Source organism: Podarcis muralis, chromosome 16 (genome assembly GCF_964188315.1).
Source record: "Podarcis muralis chromosome 16, rPodMur119.hap1.1, whole genome shotgun sequence".
Lineage (NCBI taxonomy): Eukaryota > Metazoa > Chordata > Lepidosauria > Squamata > Lacertidae > Podarcis > Podarcis muralis.
Genome location: NC_135670.1, coordinates 18,057,165 through 18,074,930, shown reverse-complemented (window position 1 = coordinate 18,074,930; position 17,766 = coordinate 18,057,165). Strand labels below are relative to the sequence as shown.

Genomic DNA, 17,766 nt, shown 5'->3' with positions numbered 1-17,766 from the left:
CAACATTAAGAGATGTGGGGGAGAAATTAGGAAAGCCGTGGTTCAAATCTCGCTCTACCATGAACAGCCCAAGTTGCATGAAGCAAGGAGCTCAAGTGACATATGTAGCTCTCCTCCTCCCCATTTTATCCTCACAACAACCCTGTGCAGAATTCCTGTGCATGGTTGGATATGACTGACTGACTGATTGATTGATTGATTGATTGATTGATTGTGTGCATCGTACCTTTGTGTATTTATTTCATATTCACATGGATTCATGTGGATCACACTTTGAGGGGCTTTGGGTGGTGTATAAATAAAAAAACATGCCATATCATGGTAGAGCAGAGATGTTGCTGTGTGCATAGGATATGTTGCTGTATGCTGCTGTGCATGTTAGCACGGGGTGCTCCTCGGGAGGTTGTGGACTCTTTGGAGGTTTTTAAGCAAAGGTTGGATGGCTGTCAGTCAGTGACTCTAGTTAAGATTCCTGCATTGCAGGGGGTTGAGACTAATGGCCCTTGGGATCCCTTCCAACTCTACAGTTCTGATTCTAAATGATTTAGACCCACTATAGAAACCATCTCTCCTCTCCCGTACTCCATTCAAATCACAGAGATCTGTTGGAGACTCACCAAAGCCCAACCCTGAGCACATTTCTAACAGGAAGAGATTTGTGGTTAAGAGATTTGAGGTTGCGAGCAACTGCTTCCTGTTGACTGAGAATCCAGACTGCTGACCCATCTAATCCAGTACTGTTGACGGTGACTGGCAGTGGCTACCCAGGGTTTGAGATATGGAGTCTTAGTCCAGCCCTAACTAGAGATGCCGGCAGGGATTGAACCTGTGACCTTCTGAATGCAAAGGTGGTGCTCCCCTCCATTGCCCCCCCCCCATGAAAAAGAATTATGCTCTGTGTCAAATCCCCAAATGCAACCAAAGTTTAAGTAGGGCTGCATTCACAACATTAATCCGCTATGATACCACTTTAAACCATCATGGCTTCCCCCAAAGAATTCTGGGAACTGTAGTTTGTTCAGGATGCACAACAGGAATCTTAGGTGTCTCTGAAATAAGCAGTTTGCTTCTTTTATGTATGGAATGTTTCCCAATGTACACACCCCTACTTGTTTCGCTACATTAAGCACAGTAATAAATTTAAAAATGCCCAGTCCATAGCGATTTATTTACAAAATATATTCTTTGTGTCTCTTGCTATATATACACACACAATACATATATGTATAAATGTACACACACAATATACTGACGAATTTCCAATTCCACAAAGGTCTGGCTGTGTCTTTTGGATGGGGTAAATTTTGAAGGATCTCAGCTTGGTGATCCAGACATTCAAGTTTCGGTATGGAGGCTGAACACAAAAGGAGTCACAGCCACAGAAAGAAGTCTAAGCAGGGAGTCCAAGTGCATTGTGAATGTGTAACAAAAGAAATAACAAGAGTGGGGGGGGGGGACCTAAATTCCCTACTAGGGCAGTGCCCTTATTAGGCCAACCAAAATGTCACAAAATAATGTGCAAGTTTTTAAGTTTCACAGAACTCTTCATCGAGCCAGATGAAGAGATAAGGAGAACTCAAAAACTTGCATACTATTCCATGATATTTTGCTTTGTCTAATGAAGGTATTGAGCTGACAGGGACTTTGGAATATAACATAAGAATCTAAAAAGACCCCCATCAGGGATCCTTGCAGCCTCCTTGACACGCTAGCCAAGCTAGAAGCCACCCCACCCCCCAAATCAGGTCTTCCTCCTGCTTCTTCCCCCCAGCAACCTGTATTGACAGGTGGATTGCCTCTGCCTATGGAGGATCAATTTAGCCACTGATAATAGCCACTGATGGAGTTCTCCTCCATGAAGTTGTATAACCCCTTCTTCAAGCCATCACCCATCACCTCCTCCTTTTGGCTTCCAGTTCTGTCAGTTAATCACTTCTGTTGGGGGATTTCTGGTATTAGGAGACTAGGAAGTGTCAGGGGAGTCTTCATAATAACCGAATTCCCTGCCCTGCAAAACGCCCTTCTTCCTACCTACCTAGTCATTCAGCCACATTGGCACCATGCCCAGGGCATTGTGTGGAAATTCTGGCACAGATTTATTGGCCCTACAAGAGCAGCAGCAAGCCTTGTCAATCTGGCACCCTCTGGCTGTTTTGGGCTACAATTCCTGTCAGATCCAGCCAGCATATGAGGAAGGCTGAGCTCTATAGCAGCCTCTCTCAACCTGGCGCCCTCTGGGAGTTTTAGACTACAACTCCCAGTTATGGCCATAGCCCAAAACATCTGGAGGGCACCATGTTGGCAATGGCTGAGACAGAGAGTTGTAGTTTGATGAGGGAAACTCAAGCTCATCCACAAATGAGCACTGACCTTGTCTCCTTAGAGGGAGGTTGTGGGGATAGAAGTGTAATTTTTTTTAAAGTTTGAAGCAGCAGATATCACATGCAGCGAAGCCCTGTTACCATGAAGTAAAAGCCACTGAATTCAACAGGGATTACTCCTGCGTACACATGCTAAGCCTCACAGAAAGCCAACAGGATTTAAGTTAGCACATGTTAACACCATACATTTAAAGTGCAATGGCACCACTTTAAATGGTTGTGACTTTCCCTCCCCAAAGAATTCTGTCAGCTGTAGTTTGTTAAAGGTGCTGAGATTTGTTAGGGTACACCTCTTTCCCCCCCAGAGCTACAATTCCCAAAGTTCCTTGTGAAGGGAATTGTAGCTCTGTGAGGGGAATAGGGGCCTCCTAACAACTGTCAGCAAGCTTAATAAACTACAGCTTCCAGAATCCTTTTGGGGAAGCTGTGACTGTTTAAAGTGCTATCAAATGTATGGTGCGATTGTGGCCTTAGTCACAATAACCTGCAATGGAACTTGCACTGTGATCCTAGGCCTATTTGGATGAAGAAGCCCTACCAGAGTTCAAAGGACTTCACTCCCAGCTAAGAGGGTACAGGACGGCTAGTTGTGATTAACTTTGGCAGGATTGTGGCTACTGTTGCATTCACTATAGATTCGTATCTGTATTGGAAGACAAGGCAGGGAGATTGCAGGGTTACGGGTGGTTCTTTTGTACAAGTACTGACCCACAAACACGGAATTCTTGATTCAAGATGCTTTGTCACCCCCAAACACGCTATTGTGCTCCCTAGATTTAGGTAGGCGAGCCTGATCCAAAAAGTTTCCATAACTACCCCCCAGACCACAGAGGCTACAGTGAGACGGACATCTCGGCCATAAATCATCATCCAGAGTGTGGAATCCTCTCCCACCCACCAAATGTTGGCTTCCTCAACACGGCTGATGTTCCTCATGTGTGACTCTCACTTCAGAGGTTCAAGCAACAAGCTCGCTTCCCTTCCACAGCTTGAGAGGTGGAGGCTGCATCAGTGTGTTCGGCAGAGAGCGAAACGGTGTTGTCCAGGGGGCTTTTCTGCTTCTGTTTCTGCACTTTGTTGAAAATGTCTAGGAGACAGGAAGGAATAAATAAAGATGATTATGCACCACCCGAATCTCCAAGCAGCGAGAGATTCCAGGAGTGCCCCAGGGGCTCACTTTCATTGGAATGAAGGTGTCTTTAGGACAGATGGTTTTATTTGTACAGGTAACTCACAATGTACACACATTTAGCTTGTGCAAATCCAGCTTTACACACTTGGCAATTAAATTAAAAAAATAAAAAGGGGGCAAAAATGGAGAGGATGTCCAGGAAAAAAACCTTTGCCGATCCCACCCACCATTGCACCATAGTGCTAATGTGTGCATTATCAGCACCAATAAGCTACCATCTGGGAAAAACCTGAATTTTATGTTTTTCCAGACTGCATGATTTACCTTTTATCTCCATGCGTAAAAAGGCTAAAGGTTTCTGGGTACACACAAACACGTGTGTGTGTGTGTGTGTGTGTGTGTGTGTGTGTGTATGAGAGAATGGGAAGTGGGGGCTTAAAACAAACCCTTCTCCATAGGCTGCAGCCCCTTACTGGAGTAAAGAACAAGTGACAGCAAGGAAGATCACCCTCCTTCTCAACCCTGGCTAGGCCACTGCAAGTTTGGGCACCACCTGCTGCTGGAGGAAGTGGACTGCTCTTGGCACCATTATTCTGGTAGGGTGCCATCGAGGTGGGCCCCCCTGGACACACGCCACGTGCCAGGTGCCACGCCTCCACAGGCGGCGCATCACGCCCCCGGAATGGGTGCCATGCCCCTGTGGGTGGCGTGCCATGCCCCCAGATGCGCATCATGCCCCCGGAGCATGCAGCTTCGCCACTGGTACCACCAACTGATGACTTACCTCTCAAGATAGTTTCAAAAGCCAATTCAACATTTGTGGAGTCCAGCGCAGAGGTTTCCATAAAGAGCAGGCCGTTGTTTTCTGCAAGAAGAGAGAAGCAGTGAGACCCTATCAGACCTCCATTAATAGATAAGATCGGATCAGGTCCCCAATTTAAAACTGGGATTGGTAGTCATTCTGTCTTTTTTTATTTCATAATTTATAAAATGCATTCAGAGAATACTGAAACAGTGGACAGAAAGAGAATATAACAGTGGTACCTTGGTTCCTGAACGGCTTAGCTGATGAACAAATTGGCTCCCTAATGCTTCAAACCTGGAAGTGCCAGTTTGTGAACGTTTTTCGGAAGCCGAAAGTCCGTTTTGGCTGTCGGCATTGTTTCCGGGGCCAATCAGCCAACCAGAAACCACACCTTGGTTTGCAAACGTTTTGGAAGCTGAACGGACTTCCAGAACGGATTGAGTTTGAGAACCAAGGTACCACTGTACAAACAATAACACTGTTTGTAGCCGATTTAATCCAGTGGATTAATCAATTGTTAAAAGTGTCTGTGATTGATCAGGCTGTAGATTTCATTTTTATATAGTGGCATTGCTCGTTTAGTAATAAAACACATTATAAAAGTGTGCCAGTACAGATGGCAGGAACTATTTTAAAAGAGGCACTCCGTCTTAAAGCTTCTAACTCTTCACACAAGTGCTGAGAAGGTACATGGGATGCTGCCATATACTGAGTCAGACCATTGGCCCATCTAGCTCAGTTACTGTCCGCACAGATTTGCAGAGGCTCTCCAGGGTTTAAGGCAGGAGACACTCCCAGCCCCAGCTGGAGACACTGGGGGGTTGAACCTGGGACATTCTGCATGCAAGGCAGATGCTCTACCATTGAGCCACAGTCCTTCCCTGTGGTGGAGCACAAATCCTTCTCGGAGCCCGATGCGCGAAGCCACAGAGCTGTCCCCTACCTGCATACATCTTGGCTTCCTCCGTTGGGACCTCCCGGGCTTGGGTCAGATCTGTTTTGTTGCCCACCAACATCACAATGATGGTGGCTTCTGCATGGTCATACAGCTCCTTCAGCCAGCGCTCCACCACGTCGTACGTCTGGTGCTTAGTGATGTCAAAAACCAAGAGGGCTCCCACTGCGCCTCTGTAATAACTGAGAGATCAGGACAGGGTTAAGAGAAGGGCATATGAAGAACTAACAGCAGTAACAACAACAACAAGGAAGCATGGGTGTCCCACGATTCCTTCTCTTCTCTTTGGAAGTCTCAACATTATTTCTTAAACGAGGCCTTTGATTAAAACATACATTTAAAGCGGTACAGTGTCACTTTAAACAGCCGTGGCTTCTTCTGCCCCAAAGAATGCTGGGAGCTGCAGTTTGCTAAGGGTACTGAGTGTTGTGACTACAACTCCCAGAGTTCCCTGGGAAGAGGGATCGACTACTGAACCACTTTGAGAATTGTAGGTCTGTGGATGGGGCCTCCTACCAACGTACAGTGCCCTGTGCAAACTACAGCTCCCAGAATTCTTTGGGGGAAGCCATGACTGTTTAAAGGGGTATCACAGTGCTTTAAATAGTGTGAAGGTGGCCTATGTTGGTTCTTCTTTGCGGATCTTCCACCTTCCAGATCTTCCACCTTAGATCTCACTTTTCAAATCACAGTATTAATTAATTTGCACCCAACATAAGGTGACCAGTTATGCATTGCCAAAAAAAAGGAAAAGAAATAAGATGAAAGAAGTCAACAATTTGCATAAAAACTGTATGTGGGCATTTATATCTATGGATGAAAGCTTACAAATAATTGCTATACTTTAAACAGAGATACAGAACACCTCCCTATAGCGGGGAGGACGGAGGGTGAGTGGTGGGTTTGCCTAGTCTGCTAACCACTGAAAAGTAATTCAAAGCTCCTGCCTCCTTTTCTTATGGTCTCTTATTATTTAAGCCAGCCTTGGACTGGACAGCCAGGCAAGAACACGAGGAAGGTGATGAGCCGGGCTGGTGAGGGTCCCAAGGGCCAAACAGAGGTGCCTGGAGGGCCACATAGAAACTCAAAATCACAGAGTTCGAAGGGACCGTGAGGTCCATAGACTCACAGAGCTCAAAGGGACTACAAGGATCATCTAGTCCAACCCCCTGCAATGCAGGAATCATCAGAAAGGCCTTGTTCACAAGTCCTATTGAAATGTCTTTACTTCAGAGCTGCATTGACATGCACACCCTACCCTTCCTCCACAGAGGTAAGAACAGACTCTCATGCAGGCAGGAAGGCTCCTGTTCACTGCTGGCTGCACTCAGATTTTGTTTGCTACCTAGAAGTAGTTTGGACGTCCTCCAAGCATTATTCTCAGTTTACCGCAGCAACAGATTGCTGTTGACAAAGGGAGGCGGACATCCATAGCAGAACAGGAGGAGGCCATAGGGTCTAGAAACTTGAGCGGCCTCACTCAACGCTGCAAAGTCATGAGCTTAGCTTTCTAACCCGATTAGAGAATCTCTGCAGTCTACTAATTAAAAAGAAAAAAAGAAAACATGCAGAGAGTTCAAATAAGTAATAATGCTTAGCAATTATGACTTCCAAGGGTGTAGCCATGTTCATTGTCTTCATTTCAACACACTAATCCTGTATTACCTTGGCATCTTAAGAGGCTGATCACTTTTAAGAGTTGCTCTTCCAGAGCACACTTTCGTCAGCTGCATCTGATGACACAGGGCTGGGTCCGTGACCGCTTGGCTCACATTGATCTTATTATCTTCAGGGTGGCACAAGTCCTTTGTGTGGTTTTTAGCATTTTAATACAGCGGCGTTGCACTGCATTCATATTCATATATTTAAAAAGCTTCTGTGCTTGCCCTTCATCAAAACAGGTTGCAGGGTGGGGTGCAACAATATAGATAATATTTTGGGTGTGTCAGGAGCTGCCCTGTCCTTCTGGTCTGGACATGGTCACCAGCCCCGATCTGGGGAGTGGGTGGAGAGAAGAGCGCTTCCAGTGATAGTAAAAAACACAGAAAATGCCACTGATGTCACATGTAACTTAAGCTTGCTTTTTCCTCCTCCCTCCCAGTCCTTTTTCCTCTTTTTACGTGTGTGTGTGTGTGAGAGAGAGAGAGAGAAAGAGAGAGAGAGAGAGAGAGAGAGAGAGAGAGAGAGAGAGAGAGGTGTGGCAAAACTCACTACAGCCTTGTGGCCCCTGGAGGGTTGGCTCAGAGGACGTGGTGGGGCCTACAATAGCCCAGTGAGAAATGTCTGAGAAGCATTTTGAGGATAAAATCACTTGCATCCACCAGGACCTCAACTCTGCTATTATAGCAGACAAATCTCAAGAGGTTTCCTCTTGGGTGTTTTAATACGGTGCTGTGCTTGTGTGTTTAGGAACTGTTGCTCCTGTGGTACCTGTGTTATGTTCACAAGTATTTTTTACAAATTATATGTATCTCAAGAGGAACATCATTTGGGGATACTTTTATATATTTTTAGATGAGCACTAGGTCTTCTTTCATTGCCGTTTTAATGCTTCTTGTTTCTTAACCTGTTTTTAGCCTGTTGTCGTTTTAACTTTTTGAAGTATTGTTCATTTTTCTTATTGAAAATATTATTGATTAAACTGCTTTGAAGTTTTGTTTTTTATTTTACAATTACACGGTGTATCCACTTAATAAAATTAATAGAATTAATTTATATATTTATTCTGTAAAATATTGGAGATGCTTTGGTGTAAAAAGCAACTAACAACGTCAACCCCTGCTTTAGCTTAAACATGCACAGGATCAGGGGCTGAATGAGCATGCAAAGCACTTCCCTTTACAACGGTCCTGCAAGATGACCCAATGTTAATATCCCAATACTGCAGAGGGGAGAGCTGAGGCTTGTTCAAGGCTGCAGATCAGGTCAGTGTGGATGTGGCGAGATGCTAAGGGAGAAGGGGGTGCTTCCCGGTCCGCAGCCGAATCCCTCCCAATAACTTCTGCCCCACCAGCCCCACCTGTACTTACGCCGAAGTAATGGCCCGGTAGCGCTCCAGGCCAGCCGTGTCCCAGATCTGTGCTTTCACCAAGGCATCTCCCACCAGGATGGTACGAGTGGAGAACTCCACCCCAATTGTGGTGCGGCTGTCGTGGTTGAACTCATTGCGGGTGAACCGGGAGAGCAGGTTGGTCTTCCCGACTCCTGATTCTCCAATCAGGACCACTAAGAGAGATGGAAGGAAGGAGTGAATGCATTAAAAAGTCTAGGTGCAAATGCATTTATTTACTTTATGAATCGCTTCCTATTAAAAACAACAACACACGATCAAATCGATGTAGCAATAAACATCACCAACAAAAAAAATCTGTGAAGCCAGTGCTTTTCTTCTGGTGGTGCTCAAGAGTACGCAGTACCGGCACCTTTTTTTCTAGAAGAAAAGCTATTTCATATATAATAAATTCAAAGCCAGTATGGACACAGAACAGGATTAAAATCTTGACGTAAACAGCTGGCCCAAGGCAGTTTGGCACCAGAGGTAAAACACAAAATGGCACACCGCTCCCCCCCCCCCCACTAGGGAAGAAAGAGTGAGTGAAGATCTATCCCAAACAAGTGGGGAGTAAAGATCTACAGTGCCTCCCCTGCCGTCTGAGGCGACCACCTCACCTTGCCTCATGTGTGGGCCGGTCCATGATCTAGCCCAGCATCCTATTCTCACAGTGGCTAACCAGGTGCCTGAGGGAAAACGGCAAGCAGGATTCAATCGCAAGAGGACTCTTCACTCCTGTGGTTTCCAGCAACCAGTATCCACACCATACATTCAAAGCACTATGCTGTACCACTTTAAACAGCCATAGCTTCTTCCCCCAAAGAATCCCGGGAGCTGTAGTTTGTTAAGGGTGCTGAGAGTAGTTTGGAGACCCCCTGTTCCCCTCACAGAGCTACAATGCCTCTTCACCGGGAACTCTGGGAATTTTAGTTCTGTGAGGTGAATGGAGGAGGGTCTTCAAACAACTCTCAGCACCCAAATGAACTACAGCTCCCATGATTCTTTGGGGGAAGCCATGACTGTTTAAGATGGTACCACAGTGTTTAGATGTATGGTGTGAATGTGACCATAGAGCCGAGCCTTTTGCAATGCATCATGGGATGGAGTGGCTCTGGAACTGGGGCTCTGCAAAGGTGCCCTTCTTTGCCTGAGAGGGTCCCATGCCTTGCCCTTCAGTAGTGATGTGATGCTCTCCTGGCCACTGGCCACTCACCCAATTCACTTGCATTATTTTGAAGGCTGCTGCCAGGAACACCAGTGTGTCTGTTCCTTCCTCCCCCTGCCAAGTGCTCCTGAATCCCTTTATTTATAGCTGTGATTTCATGCCCCGAAGACTTTGCAGCAATTAACACGGCACATTTCCGATCGCTACAGGAAGGGCAAATACAACAGGCCATAATTCACGCAAGGTACAGGGTCCTGCAGCTCCACCAGGAAACCCAAACCTGGTAGGTGTCGCTGCCTTTGAAGGCTGGGGAAAGCTAGCTTCGACAAGTGTAGAATAACTATGTTTGGCTTCTCAGAATGTGATCTGTGGGCTGCCGGTGGCCTGAAACCTCCATTCAGAGGGACGTGGAAAGGTTGCCGGACTACCTGCACTTGTCCCTGTGCTGTTCATTTGTTTGTTAGGATGATGACGGCGATTTGAGATCCTCCCGATCAGGGCCTGATTTATTTATTTCTTCATTACATTTATATTCCGCCTTTCTTCCAAGGAGCTCAAGGTGGCGTACCTAGTTCCTCCTTTTTCCCATTTTATTTTATCCTTACAACAACCCTATGAGGTTGGCTCAGCTGAGAGCCCAAGGTCACCCAAGGCTGAATGGGGATTTGAACCCTGGTCTCCCAGGTCCTAATCCAACCCTCTAACCGCTACACCACACTGCCTCTCAATTTATCAGGCTTATCAGACAGGCTAACATGTACTGTGGCAGCCATAATATGTGCTAGAAAAGCCAGCAGGTATCTTTACTATGGAATTATTTTTCCGTGTTGCTAAACAGCTGGGCCTGAATGACTCTTCTGCCAGTTGCATGGGATGGATCAGAGAGTCTGGCTGTTAACCAGAAGGTTGGTGGCTTGAGCCCTCCGAGGTGCAGCAGTGGGCAGGATTCCTGCATTGCAGGGGGTTGGACCAGATGACCCTTGGGGTCCCTCCAACTCTACAGTTCTATGATTCCCATTTAACACTTTGCTGTCTGTGTCAGCTCTTCGGAAACCTCAAATCACAGCTCCTATGAGCAAGAATCCCAAATGATTCTCCCCAACCGAGGCAATACTACAGAGGTCCCTTTTCTACTTTTGCATGTACTGTATTTTTCTGTCTATAAGACGCCCCCGTGTATAAGATGCCCCCTATTTTGGGGGGCTCAAAATTAAGAAAATGCACTATGTACTATCCGTGTATAAGATGACCCCTTATTTAAAACTTCAAAAATTTAGGAAAAAATATAGTCTTATACACGGAAAAATGCGGTAGTTTTTCACATGGATTCCTCTGCACCTCAGAGCCTATCATGGGCAGGGGACAGGAACTCAGGCCTGAATGTGGCCCCCCAACTCTGTCTGGCCCTCTGAACTCTCCTCCAGACCACACGCCTCACTGGTCTTGCTTCACACCCTCCTAGACTGTTTTCTTCTGGCTGGAATGTGTCCTTGAACTGTGATAATGACTCATTTGCCTGGGTGGAGGACGGAGAAGGGTGGGTGAATGTAAGGAAACTTGCCAGTGCTATTTTTCTAGAAAAAGAGGTGCCAGAAGTCACCATGAAGTTAGCAAAGATCTATCATTTGCCCAACAATAAGTGTTGGAAATGCAATGAAACGGAGGGAACCTTCTACCACCTTTGGTGGACCTGCCCGAAGATTAAGGCTTTCTGGGAAATGATCTATAATGAAATTAAAAAAGTTCTGAAGAGAACCTTTATTAAAAAACCAGAAGCCTTTCTCTTGGGTATGGTGGGCCAAATGGTGCCAAAGAAGGATAGGACATTTTTTATGTATGCCACAACAGCAGCAAGAATTCTTCTAGCAAAGTATTGGAAGACGCAAGATTTACCCACGTTGGAAGAATGGCAGACGAAGGTGATTGATTATATGGGACTGGCAGAGATGACTGGCAGAATTCGAGACCGAGGGAAAGAGGCGGTGGATGAAGATTGGAACAAATTCAAAGATTATCTTAAAAATTGTTGTAATTTGGAAAATTAGGGGCTCAGGGTAATAAGAGATAAAGAGCTACAGTTGTATTAATAATTTATAGAAGTTAAATTTATGAAATATAAATAAGTTTATTATGAAAGGGTTGCTGAAAAATCTTGAAACAAGAATGCAGAAAAGGGGTGGTATGGGGAAGTCGATTTTGTGTTTGCTTATGTTTTTGCTTTGTTTCTTTTTTGCTTATGGAAAACTAATAAAAATTTATTCAAAAAAAACAAAAAAAAAACAGAAGTCACCATGAACGGCGCCCTTGTTCTCTTATAATGGCAATGGCGCCCACCTGAGAGGTGCCCAAACTGAGTTCTGGCGAGTTCTTGCTGAAAAAAAGCCCTGGATCCTCAGAGTTTCCTGGGAAGAGGGATAGTCTGTTAAACAGGCTTCTTTGGAGGGGAAGCCATGACTATTTAAAGTGGTATCGTAACGCTTTAAATGCATGGTGTGAATTGAGCCTTCTGCAGACAGAGATGGGGTCTGAGGCTGGAGAAAAGGGGGCGAGTTATTTATCTGCCAAGTACCACTGAATCTGTGTCCTCCAAGCTGGAATTTGAACGCCACCGTCTCAGGGATCATGTTTGCTCCTTTACTGAGAGGTGCAGGTTTATGAAGGCCAAATATTTGTTTTGGTTTCTGAGAAAACCGCCATCCCTTATGCTGTTGTCTGTTTGTTTTTACTGCCTAGATGGGAGTTGTTAGAGAGCTAGAAACTTGACAGTTGGCTTCACTCTGCTTGCTTTTCCTAATGCATGCAGCTCTGATGCTTCAGAGTCCAGATTAGCACAAACAGTGATCAGATCAGGGCTGGTTTCTGGCTTGTGGATGCCCAGAACACCAAATTGGTGTGTTGTTGTCCCTCAAAAACGCTCCAGGCACTAGGGGAAAATATCTGGCACGAGGAAGCTAGGTAGTTAGCGGGAACTGTTATATCAGGGACAAGGAATACTTTTCAGCCTTGAAGGCAACATTCTCTTCTTGTCAACCTTATGATGACCACATGCCAATGGTGGGCAGGGCCAGAGGCAAAAGTGGGTGTGGCAACAAATGCAAATTCTACCTTTGCAAAGTAGGCTAGTTTCAGGGCTTCTTTTCCCAGCCGGAACTCAGTTCCAGCACATTCGCACATTCATGCATGTTCTTGCTAAATTCCAGCACCTAATTTTCTAGAAAAATAGCACTGCATACAACCTGCAGGTGAACTCTTGCAAAGCTCAGCTTGCAAAGCGGCCGAACTCTTGCAAGATGCTCCTGCCTCACTGAGCAGGCGAGCTATGACAAGGCTTCTATTGAAAGGGGTGCATGGCTTTGCAACTTAGGTAACTCAGCTCTCCTCCTGTGGTTGATGGGGAAAGCAAAGAGTCACATGCTTTGAAGTACCAGGAAACAAGGAAAGAGAAAAGCAAATAATCAAGCTGCAGGGAGGAAACTGATCCTATCACTACCAACAATAGTCACTAGGAACGCAAAGTTTGGCCAGCTGATGAGTTGCATTAAAATGAATACAAACCTCAAGCTGGTGGCCCAACCTCCTAGCAATTTTACATGCTTAAATTATTTAGGGTTAGGGTGTGCAGCGACTGCCATCTTAGAAGACGCATTCCTGCTTCTCTTACACAATGAGGTAGTTGCATACATGCTATACCTTCAAAGCACATTCTTTCCCTCAAAGAATTCTGGGCACTGTAGTTTATCCCTCATGGAGTTACAATTCCCAGCAATGTTTAACAAACTACAGTGTCCAGAATTCTTTGAGGCACTGTATGGTGTGCTTTAGAGCTATATAATGTGCACCATCCTTCGGAACTGCTTTCAAACACAAATATTTTGCAAATCTGTTCAGGATAATCTGTCTGATATGTTAGGATCTCATATACCCTTAGAAGTTAGAACCTAAAATATTTCTACTTGGTAAAGCACCAAGAGATAGTGTTCCATCTTATAACTGCTGCTATGATTGTGACAGCTAAAAAATGGGGGGGGGGGGGAGTACATGCAAATATATTGGAAAAAAATCATAGTAACAGAAGATTAAGTTAACTTCTTATAAAAGAATACATACAAATCAGCCTAACAGATTTCTGGAAAAATTTGTAATTTTTGTAAAGTTTTGGAACATTTACTCTAATGATAATGTTCAACTTTACGCTGCCTTCAACCTGTTGTAACATTATGAGTATCACTTTACAGATGTTGAATTTAAATTTTAAAAAGCAAAAAAGGTAGTGTGTGTACACAACTGCGCATTTTGTCTTTCGGTTTATTAAGCTTTAAATGTGTGCAAAATTTAAACAACTAACGCAGACAGACTTAATCAGCCTTGATTCTTTAAGACAGGCACTCTTCAAGTGCCATATGGGTGCTTGACAAAGGATACTCAGCTGCAGCCCAAAGGTGTGAGCCTATTTGTCCACTATTGTCTGCACTGACTGGGGGAGGGGCTGTGGCTCAGCGGGAGAGGCAGGCACCTGTTTGCATGCAATAAGTCCCAAGTTCAGTCCCTGCTGGGATCCCCAGGTAGGACTGAAAATATCCCGTCTGAAACCCCAGAGAGCTGCTGCCAGCCAGTGTCAGCAGTACTGAGCTGGACCAGTGGTTTCTCACCATCACCCCTGATCCTTTCCTAGCTGCAGGTGGCAAGGCTGGAAGAAGAGAGCAAAGAAAGGGCTTGACCGCAGAGCTACAGCCCCTTCAAGTCATTGCCCCACCTTAGGAATTTAGAGTGGACTTCAAATACCTGAAGGGGTGTCACATGGAAGATGGAGCAAGCGTGTTTTGCTGCTGCTCCAGAGGGTAGGACCCGAATCATAGAAGAGTAGAGTTCGAAAGGACCACGTGGGTCATCTAGCCCAACCCCCCTGCAATGGAGGAATCTTTTGCTCAGTGTGGGACTCGAACCCACAACCCCGAGATTAAGAGCCTCATGCTCTGCCGGCTGAGCTATCCTAGTGTATTAACCGGTAGATTCCATTTAAAAGAAAGCACATTCAGACTCAACATCAGGAAGAACTCTCCGACGGTGAGAGCGGTTGGACGGTAGGACGGACTTCACTGGGATCCCTGCAATTCAGGGGGTTGGACTAGATGACCGTTGGGGTCCCTTCCAGCGTTACACTTGTACAATTCTATAAATCCTCCCATGGCTTTAAAAAAAAGGGGCATCTTGGGTCAACACACAGCTTTCAGGGCAGTCCTGAAAACCCAGCCAACAGCTTTGAAGATAAAGAATTGGGAGGTGGGGAGAGAGAAAGAGGCAAAAACAAGACACTCACCTTTAAAGACGAAGTTATAATCTTCCTCTGAGGTCCCCATGGCTTGCTGCCCTCCTGGGCCCACTTCAGCTGGAGAAAAGGGGTCCCTTCTCTGCCCTTCTCCAACAAACCAGGAAGGAGGGAAAGGCTAGGTTGCTGGGTTTTTTCTTTTGCAGAGAAACCCCAAGTTTAAAGCAGAAAGAGCGTAGGGGAGAGGAGGGAGGGAGGGGCGGAAAGGAGCGAGGTCCACCTGTGCAAAGAGAGGCTCTTGTTTGGAATGAGGGCGGATGGGTGGGGGACCCTTTGAACAAGGGGGTGGCAGGCGGGAGGGGGAGGGAGAAACCGTGCCACCCAGTCAGGGCAGGTTAAAGGTGCAGCTTCGCCTGACTCAGTGGGGCGTGGACTCTCTGCCGCCGCGCAGGTTGAACAGGTAAGGGCTGAGCCCAGCCCCTCCGCGGCACCTCACCTGGGCGGGTGTCACCTGAGCGGAGGGACTCCTCGCCCGCTTCACCTGGGCTCGCGGTAAGGTCAGGGGGAGGGAGAAGGGAAGGGGTTAGGAGGGGCCACTGCCTGTTTCCCCAGACAGGCGCTTGGGCCTTTAGCCGAGGCATCCATCCATAGACCATATTTTCTCTTCCAGTTGAGGAAAGCGATGGCAAGACAGCTTCTAAACTGACACTTATTTACTGGTTTCTGAAATCAAGCGCAGTGATAAACCTGTGTTTGATGCCTGCCAAATAAAAGGGGGGGAAAAGCTTTGCTTAGGCAAATGACCCAGATATGTTTTGTTTTTTGCATGTTTGTTTATCAAACAGTTGGGACTTACTATCACTTGGCAACCCATGCCCGAGAGAGTCGTACAGACCAGGAAATTAACTGCTTTTCTATCGGCCTTTATTACATGCACAATGTGGTTATAGGGCTCTGAGAAAACGTGGCAACTTGTGGAATGAAATGACTCATTAAATAGGCATTTGGTGCTGGGGGGCAGTGACTGTAAAAAAAGTAGTTGTTTATGAATCACTGTTTTTTATTATTAATGTTTTATTAGAAGAGTTTCATTTGTAAAAAGATACGACTGAGAAAAAAAGGGAAAAAGTGAGTGAGAATGAAAAAAAGGAAAAATACGGTTACATTACCATACTGTACATTAATATTCAGGTGTGTGTATTCTTATTATCCTGATACACATATACTTGTCAATAACCTAATATAGTCTGTGTAAACTCATTCCAAATATCGTTGTATTTATCCGAAGAAAGTCTGTGTCTGTAAGCTGTCTGTTCTTATGTTGCCAATGTTGTCAAGCTATTGATTAAGAGGAATTCTTCCAGTTCATCAGTATCAGTCTCTTGGTCACCATTAGAGCATGTGGAATCCATTTTTGCTGTCCTGTTGTCAATTTCCATACAGTGGGTATATAGTTCAAGAGCAGGTTCACCTCTGAAAATCTTAATTTTTTCCTCATAGTTTCTTGTTTATATAGTCCAGCACTTTCTCCCAAAACTTAGTGAGTGTGGGACACAGTAAAAGCATACGTTTCAAAGAAGCATTTATGAATCACTGTTTATGACTGACATATATTGCAAATAAAGGGAGGGGCTCTCATTTGCAGTCAACAGACCATTTAAACATTTTATAACAATTGACAGTAACATTAATGAAAAACGCACACTGATACAACTTGAAAACCACAGAATTATAATGCTTAACAGTGTATGTGTGTCTCTGGCCTACGTGATTTAATACAGATCGCCGTATTCAAAAACTCTGCGACTCTAATGGACTTGCCGCAAGACTTCAATGGCTTACTTCAAGTATGATTAACACTGTACATCACGCTAACACTTAAGAGTTTCATTGAGGGTCAAAATTAACAAAAACTGCTGATGTGCCCTCAGGCATTTCCTCACAATCTTGAGAGCTAGCAACTTGGTTCCTCATTCCAATAATAGGGAAGTAGCAACTGCTGGGGACGAGAAGCCTGCATGTTGTCAGATTCAGGTAGATAGCCGAGTTGGTCTGACGCAGTCGAAATAAAAATAAATAAATAAAATATTGTCCAGTAGCACCTTATAGACCAACTAAGTTTGTTCCGGTATAAGCTTTTGTGTGCATGCACACTTCTTCAGATACACCAGTGTATCTGTTGTTGTCAGCTATGCAGCCGTAGTTGGGCTTCATTCCTAGCCTCCCCATCATAAACCTGAAAAACTAATCCTGTTAGACCAGACCAGAAGGGTGGAATGTTGAAGAGGGAGAAGCCTAAGATATGTAAAGAGTTGGAATTATAACCTGAGGGGAGGTGAGGAGTGGTAAAACTGAGGTCCAGAAGGCTCAATACTTCATGTTTACAGGCTTCTGGGGTGGGGTGGGGCGGGGGGGGGGAGAAGCCTCCACCTCAGAGAATTTACGATTTCAAAAAGTTTCCAGATAACGTTATTTGCAACTGAAAAATAAACCACATCCAAACCAGAAAAACAGAATGGTCACAGGACGAGCAGTTGGCTTTCTTGGTGATGATGAATGTTAAAAGGTCCTGGCAGTAACTTTTCCAGAATCAGAATTCAGAGAAAGTTGCCCATTCCGGACTGAACCAAATGCAAACAAGAGTCAGACCATGGAGCCCAAGCCTGGTCTACAGAGATGAACAGGAACTTCATTAACTCCGAACCCCAAAGTTTGGGATCCTCTCCAAACCTTTGTCAAAGTCTTGCAGCATTTTGCAGTGACAACCCTGCGTTTTGCAGCTCCCCTCCCCCAATCTGAGTAATTGACACATCAAACACAACACTGAACACTGCAAAACTTTGACACAGGTTTGGAGGAGACCCCAAATTTCAGGGTTTGTAGTTAGTGAAGCTATGGGCAGGATCTCTCCAGGCAGCTGTTTCTCCATCCTACCTGGAGAGTGACCCCACACTGCTTTCTAATGCCCCTGCAAAAACCGGTTTTTTCACAGCCTCAGCTGACCCTTGGA

The 17,766-nt window shown here is 45.4% G+C and overlaps 1 protein-coding gene across 1 annotated transcript; it reads right to left on the bottom strand.

Annotated features, from left to right (window-relative positions):
* Window positions 1-1,149: 1,149 nt before the first annotated feature.
* Window positions 1,150-15,179, bottom strand: RAB25 (RAB25, member RAS oncogene family). The gene is made up of 5 exons (XM_028710562.2): window positions 14,808-15,179; window positions 8,303-8,498; window positions 5,262-5,455; window positions 4,298-4,378; window positions 1,150-3,468 (listed from the first exon to the last, which is right to left on the bottom strand). Exons 1-5 carry the CDS (start codon window positions 14,845-14,847, stop codon window positions 3,332-3,334), a joined length of 648 nt encoding a protein of 215 aa, XP_028566395.1. The 5' UTR covers window positions 14,848-15,179; the 3' UTR covers window positions 1,150-3,331.
* Window positions 15,180-17,766: the final 2,587 nt, after the last annotated feature.